The 14,875-nt window shown below is 36.2% G+C and overlaps 1 protein-coding gene across 1 annotated transcript in view; it reads left to right on the top strand.

The window, feature by feature from the left end:
- The window catches only part of LOC128995520 (uncharacterized), a 57,251-nt gene extending 42,773 nt beyond the window's left edge, over positions 1-14,478 (top strand). The window contains exons 17-18 of the mRNA XM_054420541.1: positions 11,889-12,079; positions 13,885-14,478. Coding sequence (XP_054276516.1) covers positions 11,889-12,079; positions 13,885-13,992 — 299 coding nt within the window. The 3' untranslated portion in view covers positions 13,993-14,478. The remainder of the gene's footprint in view (positions 1-11,888; positions 12,080-13,884) is intronic.
- The last annotated feature ends 397 nt before the right edge of the window (positions 14,479-14,875 follow it).

The raw sequence follows: 14,875 nt of genomic DNA, 5'->3' as shown, positions 1-14,875 counted from the left end.
CCAGCAAAGTCTATATGCAACCTTTCCCATGGTCCCTGGGGAGCTAGCCATGGATGATTTTGTTCCTTTCTTGGTTCATTTTGTTTCAAACGGCATTGTTTGCATGATTTTGCCAATTGTTCTATATCTCGGTCAATATTCTTCCATGCACAGTAGCTTCTGGCTAGGGATTTCATTTTCACCATGCCTAAATGCCCGATATGAAGTTCATCAAGAACCTTCCAACGAAGGGATTGTGGTATTAGAACTCTACATCCTCGACATCCTTTGAATATACATCCGTCTTGAAGTGTTAATTCATTGTCATGGTACCCAAAAGCTTCCACTGATTTACCTTCTTGAAGTGCATGTAGTAATGGTTGAAGGTCTTTGTCGTGGGCTGTTGTCTTAGAAATTGTAGAACTACTAATTTGAAAGGAATCGAGCTGACTAAGTTGAAAAAGGCCACAGTTGTCCCTGCCTTTAGTTGAAGCATGCTCAGTTGGGAACCGAGATAAAAAATCTACGTTAGCATGATCCGATGTTCTTCTGTATTCAATTTTGTAGTCGAATCCAGATAAAAAGTGTGCATAATTAAATAATCTAGTAGCAGATATTGATGGTAGTGTTTTTGTGGGGCTGAATATGGATACGAGTGGCTTGTGGTCAGTAATCAGAGTAAATTTCCGTCCATAACAGTACGGGAAAAACTTCTTAAGCCCCCAGTAGATGCCAGTGGCTTCCTTGTCAATTTGGCTGTAGTGCTGTTCACATTTTGTCAAACTGCGTGAGGCAAAACTTATCGGTCTCTCACTTCCATCGCTGTAACGATGTGAAAGAATAGCACCAAGACCCACCGGAGAGGCATCCGTTGCTAGTACCAGAGGCAAATCAGGATTGTAATGTACAAGGACGCGATCACTTGCTAGTTCTGATTTGACCCTTTGAAAACTATTCTCGCATTTTGAGGTCCAATCGTAGCGTGCGTCTTTCTTAAGTAGTTGGTTGAGTGGGTGTAGGATTGTAGCTAAATCTTTTATGAATTTGTTGTAGTAGTTTATTAATCCAAGAAATTTGCGAAGTTCTGTTACGTTTTCTGGTCTTTTGCTGTTTAAGATGGAAGAGACCTTTTCCTTTGTTTTATGAATACCTTGAGCATCAATTATATGTCCCAGATATTGTAGACTAGTTTGAAAAAACTTACACTTTTCTCTGTTCAATTTCAAGTTTTTACTTTTTAATCTTTCTAGAACAACCTTTAATCTTTTCAAGAGTTCTTCAGATGTCTTCCCTTGTATAATAATGTCATCAAAAAAGCATTGCACTCCGCAAATACCTTGTAAAGTTTTGTCCATGAACTGTTGCCAAAGTGAAGGAGCAACTTTGACACCAAACATTAAACGGTTAACTTTGTACATACCTTTATGTGTACTCAATGTCTGCATGTTTGCGCTGTCCTCATCCATTTTCATGTGAAGATATGCGTTAGAAATATCTAGCGTGCAAAATACTTTTCCTCCGTTCATTTGAGAGTGGATTTCTTCAATTCTTGGAATAGGGTGGTTCTCATCTTTTATTACTCTGTTCAGTGTTACTTTGTAATCGGCACAAATTCGTACTTGTCCGTTTGGCTTCACCACTAGTACAATGGGAGTTCCCCAGTCAGAATGGTCAACCTTTGTTATAATGTTACAGTCTTCAAGTCTTTTTAATTCATTTTCAACTTTACTTTTAAGGGAAAAGGGTATTTGTCTTGGTTTTACAAATATAGGTGTAGCATCGTCAATAAGTCTATAGTGTCCCAGATACTCAGGTATCTCTCCAATTTTTCCATCAAAAACTTCCTCAAACTCACTGAGGATGGTATCAAGACTTTCAGGTTGTATTACGTTCACATTTTTTATCTCAGCCCAATCTATTGTCACTTCTCTGAGCCATTCTCTTCCAAATATAGCATCTACATTTTGGTCAATAAGGTGGAGTTTTCCTACAAATTTTTGCATCTTGTATGAGCAATGTACAAATGCCATACCCTTGGGTTTGATAGGTTCACCTGTGTACATTCTAAGTTCGATGTTGGTTTTAAATACTTTTGTGCGTACATTCAGTTTTTTAAATTCATCATAGGACATTGTACTAAGGGCTGCACCTGTATCCAATTCCATTGGTACAGTTTTACCTTCAATCGTTATGTCAAGAATGAATTTACCTTTTTGTCTGTCACTTAGTACATTAATTTCTTGTTCATACTCACTGCCTTTCTCCGAGTCATCTTGAGTCTGGTATTGCTTCAAATTTCTGTTAGTCTGGTTCTTTTCCTGTAAGCATACACTGGCTATGTGTCCAATTTTAGTACATTTTCTGCACTCAGCATCTATAAATTTACATTTGTTAGCTCGATGAGAAGGTGAACCGCATCTGTAACATTTCCCTTTTAGATTGTCAAATTTTATGTTGGGTCTCGTGCCGGTTTCTTGAAATGTTTGTCGATACAACATTTTCTTTGGCTTGTTCCTTTGATTACTATTGGAATCCACCCTGTTCAAATCAAGGTGTTCCATTGTTTTGCGACATACAGTTTTGCTCTCAGATTTAGCTAGTTCCATTGCCGACGCTTCGTTAACAATGTCTTTGTACGTGCGTTTCTCTCGTCCTTGAAGAAGTTTGGCTCGAATATCTATGTCATTCAAACCACGAATAAACTGAAGTTTAAGAAACATCTCTGCAACCGACTTTCCACAATCACAATTAAAGTCACAGTTGCTAGTTAATTTCTTAAGTGCTACTGAGAATTAATTTATTGATTCATGTTCTTGTTGAGTACGAGAAATAAACTTGTGTTGTAAAGCCCATTGACTTGGCTGTGGTTCTACAAAATCCTTTAGTATCTGAACTAACTCACTGTAGTCTTTTGTAAGTGGGTTTTCAGGTGCACATAAATCATAAAGTTGTTGGTGTAACTGTGGTGTAAGAGCGTGTAGTAGCATGTAAACTTTGGCATTACCATCTGTACTTAGATTTTTAAGGTGTAGGAATATTTCAAGTCTCTTTATGAAATTTGTAATAGTTTCCTCTGGATGAAAAGGTGTAAAATTTATACTACCCGACAATGTGGACCCGGGAATTGAACTATGAGTCACCTCAGATGGATTGCTAATTTGGTGAAGTGGTGTAGACCTAGTGTTGGAACATTCATTCTTAATCAACTCTTGAAGTTTTGTTGTAAGATTTAAATACTTATCCTCGACATTACATCTACATTCTATTTCATGGTGCAAGTTTTCTTCATCTGTTAATGTATCAATTTGGTCCTGAATCCTTTGTAACGTTCCCACTGGTCAGCAATTGCTTTGAGTTTAATATTCACCTCAGTCACTGTAAGACTACCTTGAGACTGGAATATTTCTGCCTTCTTCAACTGTCCTTTTACTACAGCTCGTGCTTTCTTTAGATTATTTAACTCTTGTCCTTCCATACTTCGTTTTCCTCTTCGCCAATGTTACATTTTCAAATAATAAGTAAATTTGTTCAGTTGAATCAAACTCATTCTTTTAATGTAAACAGAAAAACTAATACAAACAAAACAAATGCAAAATAACAGGTGATCATTAATTCACATATACATATGGTCTTAAGTCAGTGCATCAGTTAAACACATCAGTAGGGTAGTATCAAATTTTACTTGCTACATATATTTTGGCGGTTCTTTAACTCCACCATCGTCAGGCTTACAAAAGGATCCACTTCTGGAGGTGTCGTCAGAATACGTTATAAATATTTATCAGGAAAAGATTACAGATATGCCTAGCCTATGAATTCACGTATACATTGCCGCGGGCAGGATTGGAAGTAAACTGAACCAGGTTATGACGGACAGACGTGGTCTCTGGATTGTCATGTATGTTATCAACAGCTTATATTGGACAAATTGTAGTGGCGGAGGAGAGTGTTGAAAATATAATAGGATTCATAATTAAGTTTTCCATTCAAAAATATTGACAATAATAAGCATGATGATATGCTGGATATAAATTATGGTCTCGACATTTAAAAGTTTGAAATATATAAAGACATAAAATCTAGGGACAGCACACAAATTTTGAATGAAAACACTCAATTAATTATGAATCCCATTATATTTTCAACACTCTTCTCAGTCACTACAATAGTCCAATATCAGCTGTTGATAACGCAGACAACAATCCATAGACCGTGTGGTCTGTCACAACCTGATTCAGACTACTTCCAGTCCTGCCCGCGGCAATGTACAAGAGTGAATTGATAAGCCTATCTGTAATCGTTTTGTGTTAAATGTTTGTAACATATTCTGACGACACCTCCAGAAGTGGATCCTATTGTAAGCCTGACGATGCTGGAGTTAAAGAACCGCCAAAACACATGCAGCAAGTAAAATACGACACCACCGTACATGTTAAGGATTGTCTGACAAGGTGCGTATTTAGAAGAAATCTTAACTAGGAATAGCAAAATGTTGTTGGTTTTGATAATGAACTATTTAGAAACACTTTTTTGGGCTGCTTATACAAAATTAATTATAAATTCATTATGACAGCTAGCAGAAAAATCTCCCCCCAAAAGATTCTAATGGCACAAGCATGCCGCACTGTATCCCCCTCTGGGCACCTCTGATTGGTATTATATATTGACATATTTGGTTTATTGTAACCCAATCCAATTTCAATGTCAGATTTCAACTTCTTATCACTATATATTACCTCAAATTTTCATTTTAGATGTCTTGATTATAATTTTTAAAAAGATCAAGAAATCCATTAGGTTTCTGTATTAAACCCATGAAAATCAGAATTTATCATGATAGAATAATTTAGGTAAAAGTATTTTATTAGTATCAATCAACTAGAAGAAAACAATAACAATTAACTAGGGATGGACGAGATTGGATTTTTAGTTCGAGACGAGACGAGACGAGATTTTTTATTTCTCATAAAATTTCGAGACGAGATCGAGACGAGATTTCTCTTCTCATACACAACGGGAAATGCACGTTCAAAATTTTTACCTGATTTTGTAACATTGTTAGATGACTGTTTAAATACTAAAATAATGATAATAGGCAAGAATATTTACAATCTTTCATTAAATAACATCAGCATAACATTTTTTTATTAATCACGCCTAACTTATTAAAAATGCCTACGATTAGGAAACATGGTGATATCAGTTAGGATAGAGTTCAACTTATCCTAAAATAAAATAAATCATAAAATAAAAGCAATATTAATTTTTATAAAATAGTTACTTGTTTTGACTTTTTTTATAGTAATAAAACATTCCTCACACTGCTTACACTTAACAAAACTTCTCAAATGTTATTAAAGTAATATTATTAAAATAATGAAAGTAATATTTACATTAAAAGAATCAAAGTAATATTTACATTAAAAGAATTAATTAAATAAGAACGCCTTCGAAAAGGAAACGCAACTACAACACGTTCCTGTATTGCGGGTATTGCATTGACTTTCTGCAGGCGTTTTTAATTTTTTTTTTTTTTTTTTTTTTTTTCTTAATTCTCGTCTCGATAAAAATCTCGGCCAAAAAGTAATCTCGTCTCGTGTAACGAGATTGAAAATTTCCCGAAAATTTCCCGAAATTTCGAGACTTGACCATCCCTAATTAACATATGATAATATAAAACTAAAATGAGCCAACCATTACATCTCCCTCTTTAAAGGTTGAGCTTCTGGGGAGGTTTTAGAAGCCGTCTTGATCGGGTTGTTATGTTAGCAGAAGACATTCCAGATGTGTTTGGAGGAACCGTTGAAAAGTTTGGCATGTCTTCATGATGTGTTCCACTATCAGAGTATAAAACTTCAGGAATACCGTGGCGAGAAAACGTTGACTTGCATTTCTCAATAACTTTGGAGGCAGTGAGCGATTGTAGAGTTGCAATCTCAAAATATCTTGAGAACTGATCTGTTATAACAATGAACCATTTGCCATCGAGCTTGAACAAATCCATTGCTGCCTTTTCCCATGGACGTTTTGGAAACTCGGAAGGAATGAGCGGCTCATTTCGATTTTCTCTTTGTTTGATGCATGTTGGGCATGAAGCTACCATCATATTTATATCTGATGCCATTCCTGGCCACCATAAACTGAATCTAGCCTTTTCTCGACATTTGGTGGCTCCTAGATGACCGACGTGTATTCTATGAAGCATTTCTTGACAAAGACTTGATGGTACTATTATTCTAGAATTGCGTAAAAGTAAGTTGTACATCAGTGATATCTCATCTTTAACCGAGAAGTAAGGGAATAGTTGAGATGGAAGTTGTGATTTTTCTGGCCATTCAGTATGACAGTATACTGCAATCTTTCTGAAGATGGGATCTGCTTGCTGAGCTTCCCGTAACCTGTTTATGTTTTCATCAGTCGTAGGTATGTTTTCAACCACATGGTGTAATGTCATCCAAATTCTTAGATGAGAAGATTTTCACAAGTGGCTTGTGATCCGTTTCAATTACAATCTCTCGACCAATTATATAGTCTCTGAGCTTGTCACAAGCCCATGTGATTGCCAGGGCTTCACGTTCAATATTTGAAAATGATTTTTCAGCTTCTGTAAGTGACCTTGAAATGTAAGAAACAGGTCTGAATTTACCATCATGACGTTTCTGAAGAAGCAATCTGCCGAGACCATAAGAAGAAGCGTCTGCTGACACAAGAGTTGGTAAGCGAGGGTCGTAAAATGCTAGTTGGGGTGCTGAGGTCAGAAGTTTTTTTATACTTTCAAACGCATGCTGTTGTTGTTCCCAAAACCATTCATTTTTCTCTTTAAGTAGATCATGGATTGGTTTTTGTATTTCTGATCGATTTGATATGTATTTACCACAAAAATTAATCATTCCTATGAAGCGTTGTACTTCTTTTATATCAGATGGAGGTTTCATCTCAAGAATGGCCATCTGAACGATCCAAGTCTATTTCTCGAATATTGTTTTGAAGACAACAGTGTGAAAAGTGGCCATTTGGCTTGCACCTAGAACATTTGCGATCTTTTGCTGGACACAGACCTCTTCGATGAGAAGGGGTTGAACCACACCAAATACAGGGGTTGGGATAGCTCTTAACATATGAGCTTGAGTACGTTAATCTCCCTTGATCCATATTTTCTCTTTTGGATGAATGTATTGCATTATCATATCTAGCACGTTGGTTTTTATTTACAGCTTCGATTGATGGGAGGGTCAATTCCTCTTTTTGTCTTTTCAATTCTTCTGATTTGCGAAGTGAAGTTATTGCAGATTCCAATGTAACTTTATTTTCTAACTGTAGTTTATCACTCAAATCTTGATCACGCATACCAATAATAATGACCATTAGTAACATTTCATCTTCAAGCGTTCCCGATTCACAGGTATGAGCAAGAGAATATAAATCTGTCACAAAATCTTCTGCAGTTTCTGTTAGTCCTTGTTTTCTACGTAGAAATTTGGCTCTTTCATAAATAGTATTCTTCTTTGGATTGAAGTGCCCATCAAATTTGTCCATGACTGTTTTATACTTTGTTTCTTCGTTGGTCATTTTTAAGGATGAGAATATTTCTTCTAATTTTGGGCCCATTGCATATATGAGTGTACTCACTTGTTTTTCTTCAGTTGATTGAACCAAATCACTAATTGTTCTAAATCTTTCAAAACGTTTTTTCCAAGATGACCATTCCGCTGGTTGGAAGGAAAAAGGTTCAGGCATTCTTACTTGTGTATGAGACATGATAAACTTTTTTGATAATGGTTGATACCAAAAAAGTTGTTGATATGTTTGGATAGGTAAAAAATTAAATTTTAGTGTCAGTATCTTAATTAATACATAAATAGTTGAGACAACCAAAGCCTTTGGTCACCCCAAACTATGCAAATAAAGACTGCGCCATGTATTAAACCCATGAAAATCAGAATTTATCATGATAGAATAATTTAGGTAAAAGTATTTTATTAGTATCAATCAACTAGGAGTAAACAATAACAATTAACATATCTAAATATATAAAAGGCAAAGCCCTCACTGACTGACTGACTCACTCACTCACTCACTCATCACTAATTCTCCCACTTCCCATTTACCTAGGAGGCTGAAATTCGATATCTTTGTGCATTAAATAGGAAAACTAAGTAGTTTTTATTCTGATCGGGCTTTCGGCCTCCGCCCCAGTGGCTCTGGAGTTTCCCATGTTAACCTTACGATTTTTCATATTTAAAAGGAATTTTTTAACAGCTGTTTCAATTAAACAATTTGGTTATGTTCTATGATGTTCAATAGCATTAAAGTTACAAGGATTACCAACAGGGTGCAGCACTATTATCTTTTTAAGTTTATGACTACAGCCAATTTGCAACCAAAAGGTGAGTGAGCGTAGTGAACGAACTTCAACCTGGAAGGGAGTTAGCGTAGCGAACGAGCTAATCTGAAGGCAAGTGAGAGGAGCGAACGAGCTCCAACCTAAAGATGAGTGAGCGTAGCGAACGAACTTCAACCAGGACGTGATTGAGCCATGCGAACGAGCTCACTTGTGAAGTTAAACGGGGCAATGCCCGAGGGTACAGCTAGTGATAATATAAAACTAAAATGAGCCAACCATTACAGTTTCTTATATGCTTCACAAATTAATTTATTTTCTTCCCTTTTTCTTAAGCCCTTTGAATGCATTCCTAACTTGACAAAATTTAGGTTATCAGATTTACATATGAGGTCATTTTGATAATCAAATAAGTTTTCTGTGCAGGGGTGCCCAGAGGGGGGGTACTGTGGCGCGTTTGCGCCACAGGAATTTTTTGGGGGGGCTTTTTTAAAGGATTTTGGGGTGGAATATTATCTTGCTAGCTGTCATAATGAATGTATAATTTTGTGTAAGCAGCCCGAAAAGTGTTTCTAAGTAGCTAACTATCAACAACACTAACAACATTTTGCCGTTCGTAATTAAGATTGCTTCTAAGAATGGTAAAAACGCACTTTGTCAGACAATCCTTAATATACCAGTGTCGAATTTTACTTGCTACATATGTTTTGGTGGTTCTTTAACTCCACCATCGTCAGGATTTGCAAAAGATCCACTTCTGGAGGAGTCGACAGAATACGTTACAAACATTTAACACAAACACGAAACTATTACAGACAGGCCTATGAATTCACGCGTGTACATTGCCGTCGCGTCGGCAGGACTGGAAGTAAACTGAATCAGGTTCAGGTTATGACGGACCGATCACGTGGTCTCGGGATTGTCGTCTGCGTTTTCAACAGCTGATATTGGACTAATGTAGTGACTGAGAAGTGTTGAAAATATAATAGGATTCATAATTATTTGAGTGTTTTCACTCAAAAATTTTGTGCTGTTTCTAGTTTTATGTGTTTATATATTTTAAACACCTCAAAGTATTTAATAAATTTCCTTTCGCACAGTACTGTAGAATTTAGAGACCATCATTTATATCAAGCATATAAATTGGTTATTATTGTCAATAATTTTGAATGGAAAACTCAATTATGAATCTCATTATATTTTCAACACTCTCCTCCGTCCCTACAATAATTAGTCCAATATCAGCTTTTGATAACACAGACGACAATCCAGAGACCACGTATTTCCGTCATAACCTGATTCAGTTTACTTCCAGTCCTGCCCGCGGCAATACACACGCGTGCATTGATAGGCATCGTTTCGTGTTTTGTGTACAAACGGATCGTCTGACAAGATGCGTTTCTACCATTATTAGTCATAAAAGGCAATCCCGGGGCTATCAAAATGAATTATAAGATAACTTCACTTCGTCACAAAAACCTTTTGTACTGGTGGCAATTAAAGTATTGTGGGTATTTTGTCCGGCAATATTTGTTGAAGGCAGCCTGGGAGTGGCGAGCGACAAGGCTGTCTTATTTCATGACTCTGCCTATAATTTTGAATTAAGATACTTTTTGCCAAAGTATTATTAATGCACTTAAAGCTGTTTGAATTCTTAAGCCCTGTAAAAATTAACACCACACTGTGTTGGAGTAGAGTAATTCACCGAGTATATTTTTGTACGTTTTGAAGACGTTGTCTATTGCAATACTGAGCACATGTTGGCTGACAATACAGATTCTGAATTGTAAATTGAAAAAATTCTAATTCGTCCATTAGTTAGATTAGATATAATGATGTATTGTTAAATGACGTTTCCTATTAAGCATTTAATTTTGATTATCAGCAAGTTTGTTTTTCGTACCTCAAGTTTACTAAATACTTAAAATGCTCGTTTTATGAGGTAAAGGGAAAATTGTCAGATAAATTGGTGGGAGGAGGGTAGGTTTAAATAGACGGCAGCATAAATTGGGGGGGAACTACTCCTGTGGCTTGGGGGGGGGGGATTGCGCCTCTGGGTTTGGGGGGGATGGGCACCCCTGTTTCTGTGCAGTGTTATTTGGTTTTGACGACTTGTTTACCATAATTTACCGTAGCCTATCCTGTTGTAGTTCACTTGGGCTGCTCCATAGTTAACAGCATCAGCATCAAATGATGATTCTTTTACTATGTCATGCAATTGATCGTCTTCAATTCACATCAGAGTAAAGTTGTAGGCTAATCAACACATGATGACTTCATTACTTCATGATGAAACTAGTGAGTTAGGAAGCCCTTCACAACCTTTCTTGCCAATATTATGTTGCATTTCTTGACCACTCAAGATGGTTGGCTTAAAACTAGCTATAGGTTAATAAATTAAAATAAGCCCATGTGTTCTGAATCTTGACTAAATCAATTGGTTGTCAAGGCAGATCTAAAGGGGATTGAGTGTAGACATTAGCTATTTAGGGTAAACATGCTGTCTTCATAAATCCCTTTAATTTGGTGACGGTTTGACTTTACCTGTGACCCCAAGTGTCTTAGCTGTGTCAGAATCAAGTAATGACACAGTTGAACCGTCGCCTAGTTGTGTGTAAGTGTCAAATTTGATCATTTGGAGCAAACAATGAAACTGGACAGACCCTAAGTAGAACACGGTTATTATCAATAATGGTATCTTAGACTACTAATCATTTCATTATTTTGGGGTTCACTGTCTTGCCTGGAAAACCTCTTGAATTTGTCAGTATGGAGAAGACGATGATGTAACAGCCTGCACCAATTAATTCCATAAACTTGTGATATTTTACACATTTTAAGCTAGTGATGCTGAAAGCAGAAGAAACATAGTTTCTTTTCGGCAGTGATCTTCCTATCTCTAAGATACATCTGCTTTCCTGAAAATCCTACGAATTTCTATGATTCTCTGAGCAAAATGTACAACTAACTGACTTCACCTAGCTAAATTTGTGAAAACCACATTCATGTTATTGTTATTCCGCTCCATGTCACCTGTGAGGTGGAAGTATTTGCTCATAGAACATTGCTTTTGTAGTCAGTTAGAGAAACATTACTAACATGTTCAGCCCACCTGTATTTAAGTAAGACTATTAGATAGCTTATTTAGTAGTTCATTCAAAAGTTGAGCATGTAAGTCTCTGTAATGTTTTCATTACTCATAATGTGCGCTCAATTGCGAGAGAAACATTTTATCATTTGGTATTCACTAAAGCTACTGTCATGTTTTTTCTTATGATTGTATTTAAGTTTGATGTGATCCTTTACTTTACAATTGTAAAAAATCACTCGCTGTTTCTGTGACATGAGCAAAAACCAAGTGACTGTGAATTTAGAAAGAGGCTATAAAAACCACTTTTGGATATCATCAACCTATGCTTACACAGTATAAGTGTAAATATATGTTTCAAGAGTGTTATTAGCTATTATTTTATTTACTTTCAGTAATTTATTCTGTTCCGGTCTATTTAGGCAGTAATTACTGAAATGAATAACAATACCATTTTTCATTGTTTATTTAAAATTGCAGGTATCAGAGACAACTATTTTGCAGAGTATGCATTAGAGTATTTCAAGGCAGGGAGGAAGTATCTGAGTTACTACAATGATGATTTGGCTTGCACTCAAAACCCTGTGTCAACCAATCTCATACGTGTAGCTCAACAGTTGCTGACTAGAGACTGGCCATCAGGCTCTCATCAGTCTAGCCTCTTACAAGAGGTCAGTATACATGTATTAGTCATTCTCACACTTGTCATGAAGTCAGTATAGACATGTTTTAGTCAATCTTATATTTGTAGCTTAAAGATTGGTGACTAGAGCTTGGTCATCAGACTCACACCAGTCTAGCCTCTTACATGAGGTCAGTATAGACATGTGTTAGTCACAATGACATTTGTAGCTCAACATTTGTTGACTAGAGGCTGGTCATCAGACTAACACCAGTCTAGCCTCTTACATGAGGTCAGTATAGACATGTTGTTAGTCACAATGACATTTGTAGCTCAACATTTGCTGACTAGAGACTGGTCATCAGACTAACACCAGTCTAGCCTCTTACTTGAGGTCAGTATAGACATGTGTTAGTCACAATGACATTCATAGCTTAATATTTGCTAACTAGAGACTGGTCATCAGACTAACACCAGTCTAGCCTCTTACATGAGGTCAGTATAGACATGTGTTAGTCACAATGACATTTGTAGCTCAACATTTGCTGAATAGAGACTGGTCCTCAGACTTAACACCAGTCTAGCCTCTTACATGAGGTCAGTATAGACATGTGTTAGTCACAATGACATTTGTAGCTCAACATTTGCTGACTAGAGACTGGTCATCAGACTAACACCAGTCTAGCCTCTTACATGAGGTCAGTATAGACATGTTGTTAGTCACAATGACATTCGTAGCTTAATATTTGCTGACTAGAGACTGGTCATCAGATTAACACTAGTCTAGCCTCTTACATGAGGTCAGTATAGACATGTTGTTAGTCATAATGACATTTCTTCTGTAGCTCAACATTTGCTGACTAGAGACTGGTCATCAGACTAACACCAGTCTAGCCTCTTACTTGAGGTCTGTATAGACATGTGTTAGTCATAATGACATTCGTAGCTTAATATTTGCTGACTAGAGACTGGTCATCAGACTAACACCAGTCTAGCCTCTTACATGAGGTCAGTACCTAGGGTACGAGGCAATTCATTAGCTTTTTTTGGGGGCACCAAAAGATAGGAATATAACAAAATTTGGTGGTTGTATTTGCATGTGATTGCGATCAACTTCTTATAATCCCTGCAGCCGTGTTTACCTCATTATCTTCTCCCACGGCCGTGTAGACATCTTAACTGTTTCCCGCTATTGCGGCAAAATATCAATAATTTGTTGCTATCGTGTAGACAACATTATTGTCTCCCGCGATTGCAGCAAAGTTCTGACTATTTCCCGCGGTCCTGTGGACATAATTATAATCTTCCATGATTGCGGCAATATAAGCATATCCCACGGTCATGAGGCATAATTCTGATCATATCCCACGGTTGTGTGAACATTATCATCGTGTTGCCCGATCGAGGTAAAATTCTGATCATCCCTTGCGGCTGTGAAGACATCATTATATCGTCTCCCATGATCGTGTGGACATAGTAATCGTCTCCTGCGATTGCGTCAAAATGGTAATCATATCCTGTGGTTGTATGGAGATCATCACTGTCTTCTGTGAACGAGGCCAAATTCTGATCTTGTCCCGCTGTCGTGTGGACATTATTATTATCTTGCGCGATCACGGTAAAATTCTGATCATTGCTGTGAAGACATCACAATATCGTCCTCCCGCTGTCATGTGAAGATCATCATTGTCTTTTGCAAAAGGTTAAATACCAATATTTACTTTACTTTTCTAATGGAATAGGTCCATCTTTTGTAGATTATAGGTAATTTTATAAAACACTTGGTAAAGGGATCTCTTTTTTCATGGCGTTCTCCAGTTTATTTAAATAAAGATTCATTTGTTTTTTTTTTAGATCTGCTCTATGGACCGAAAAATCCCTTCAAATGTCATTAACGCTCTGAAACTAAAGAGGTCACGTCTGTACAGCAGAGTTCTTTCAGAAAATTCAGACACTGATTGATCTGTTTGTATATGGTTGAGAAGAAGTAATTTCATTATTGTATAATTTATTAATTAGTCATACTTTAAGAGTAATGTTCACAGAAATTTGTATAATTCTGTAATTTAATTTTGTTTGATATGGTCAGCCTGATAAGAGGTTGTGTCATAGAGTAAGTTAAATCATTTGATTAATTTAAAATTGTGAATTTTAATGTATTACTAATGATAGTATTTTTATGAATATATAAGTTGTAATAATCAACATATTAGGTACAGTACTGATTATCATCAGATTGGTAATTGTATCAAGTAACATTATATTATTTATTTAATTGTATTAATATTGTTTCATATTGAAGAAACTAGTTTAAAGTAGATCGCAGCTGTAATTGACAGTAAATCAACACTATTTATGATCAATTAATAACCAGCAGTCCCTGGTATAAGGAAACAATTGGTTCAGTTATCTAATAGTCTGTAATATTGTGTTATATTAAGAGTAAAGTCAGTGATTTTGTTTAAGAATATTAAATTAATTATGACAAACTTTCCTGGATTTATATTTATTTTATTTTATAACACTTGGTAATAACTTGGTTTACAATTTTTTTACTTACTGTAGGTTCTTTTAAAAACTAGTGTAAAAAACAATCTATTCTTTAATTGGGTAATTACAAAGTTTGGGTGTGAATTATAGTATCCTATCCCAGCAGGGTAGTTCAGATCTAGAGGTAGTTTTTTAAAGGAATAAAGTTTCTAGGCCTGAAGGGGTAGCTACTAGCTTACCTTAGAAGAAGCACAGGTAGGGTAGGTCATAGAACACACAGAAAACACAATATACGAGTATTTCGTCTCCTGGGCGACCTTTTCAGATGTAGACAAAAATACTCCACCCAAAAATT

The sequence above is a fragment of the Macrosteles quadrilineatus genome, unplaced genomic scaffold (genome assembly GCF_028750875.1).
Source record: "Macrosteles quadrilineatus isolate MER2022 unplaced genomic scaffold, UCM_ALF_1.0 Scaffold_1__1_contigs__length_201487025, whole genome shotgun sequence".
NCBI lineage: Eukaryota > Metazoa > Arthropoda > Insecta > Hemiptera > Cicadellidae > Macrosteles > Macrosteles quadrilineatus.
Note: the sequence above shows the minus strand (reverse complement) of the source record. Positions and strands in the feature narration are given on the sequence as shown.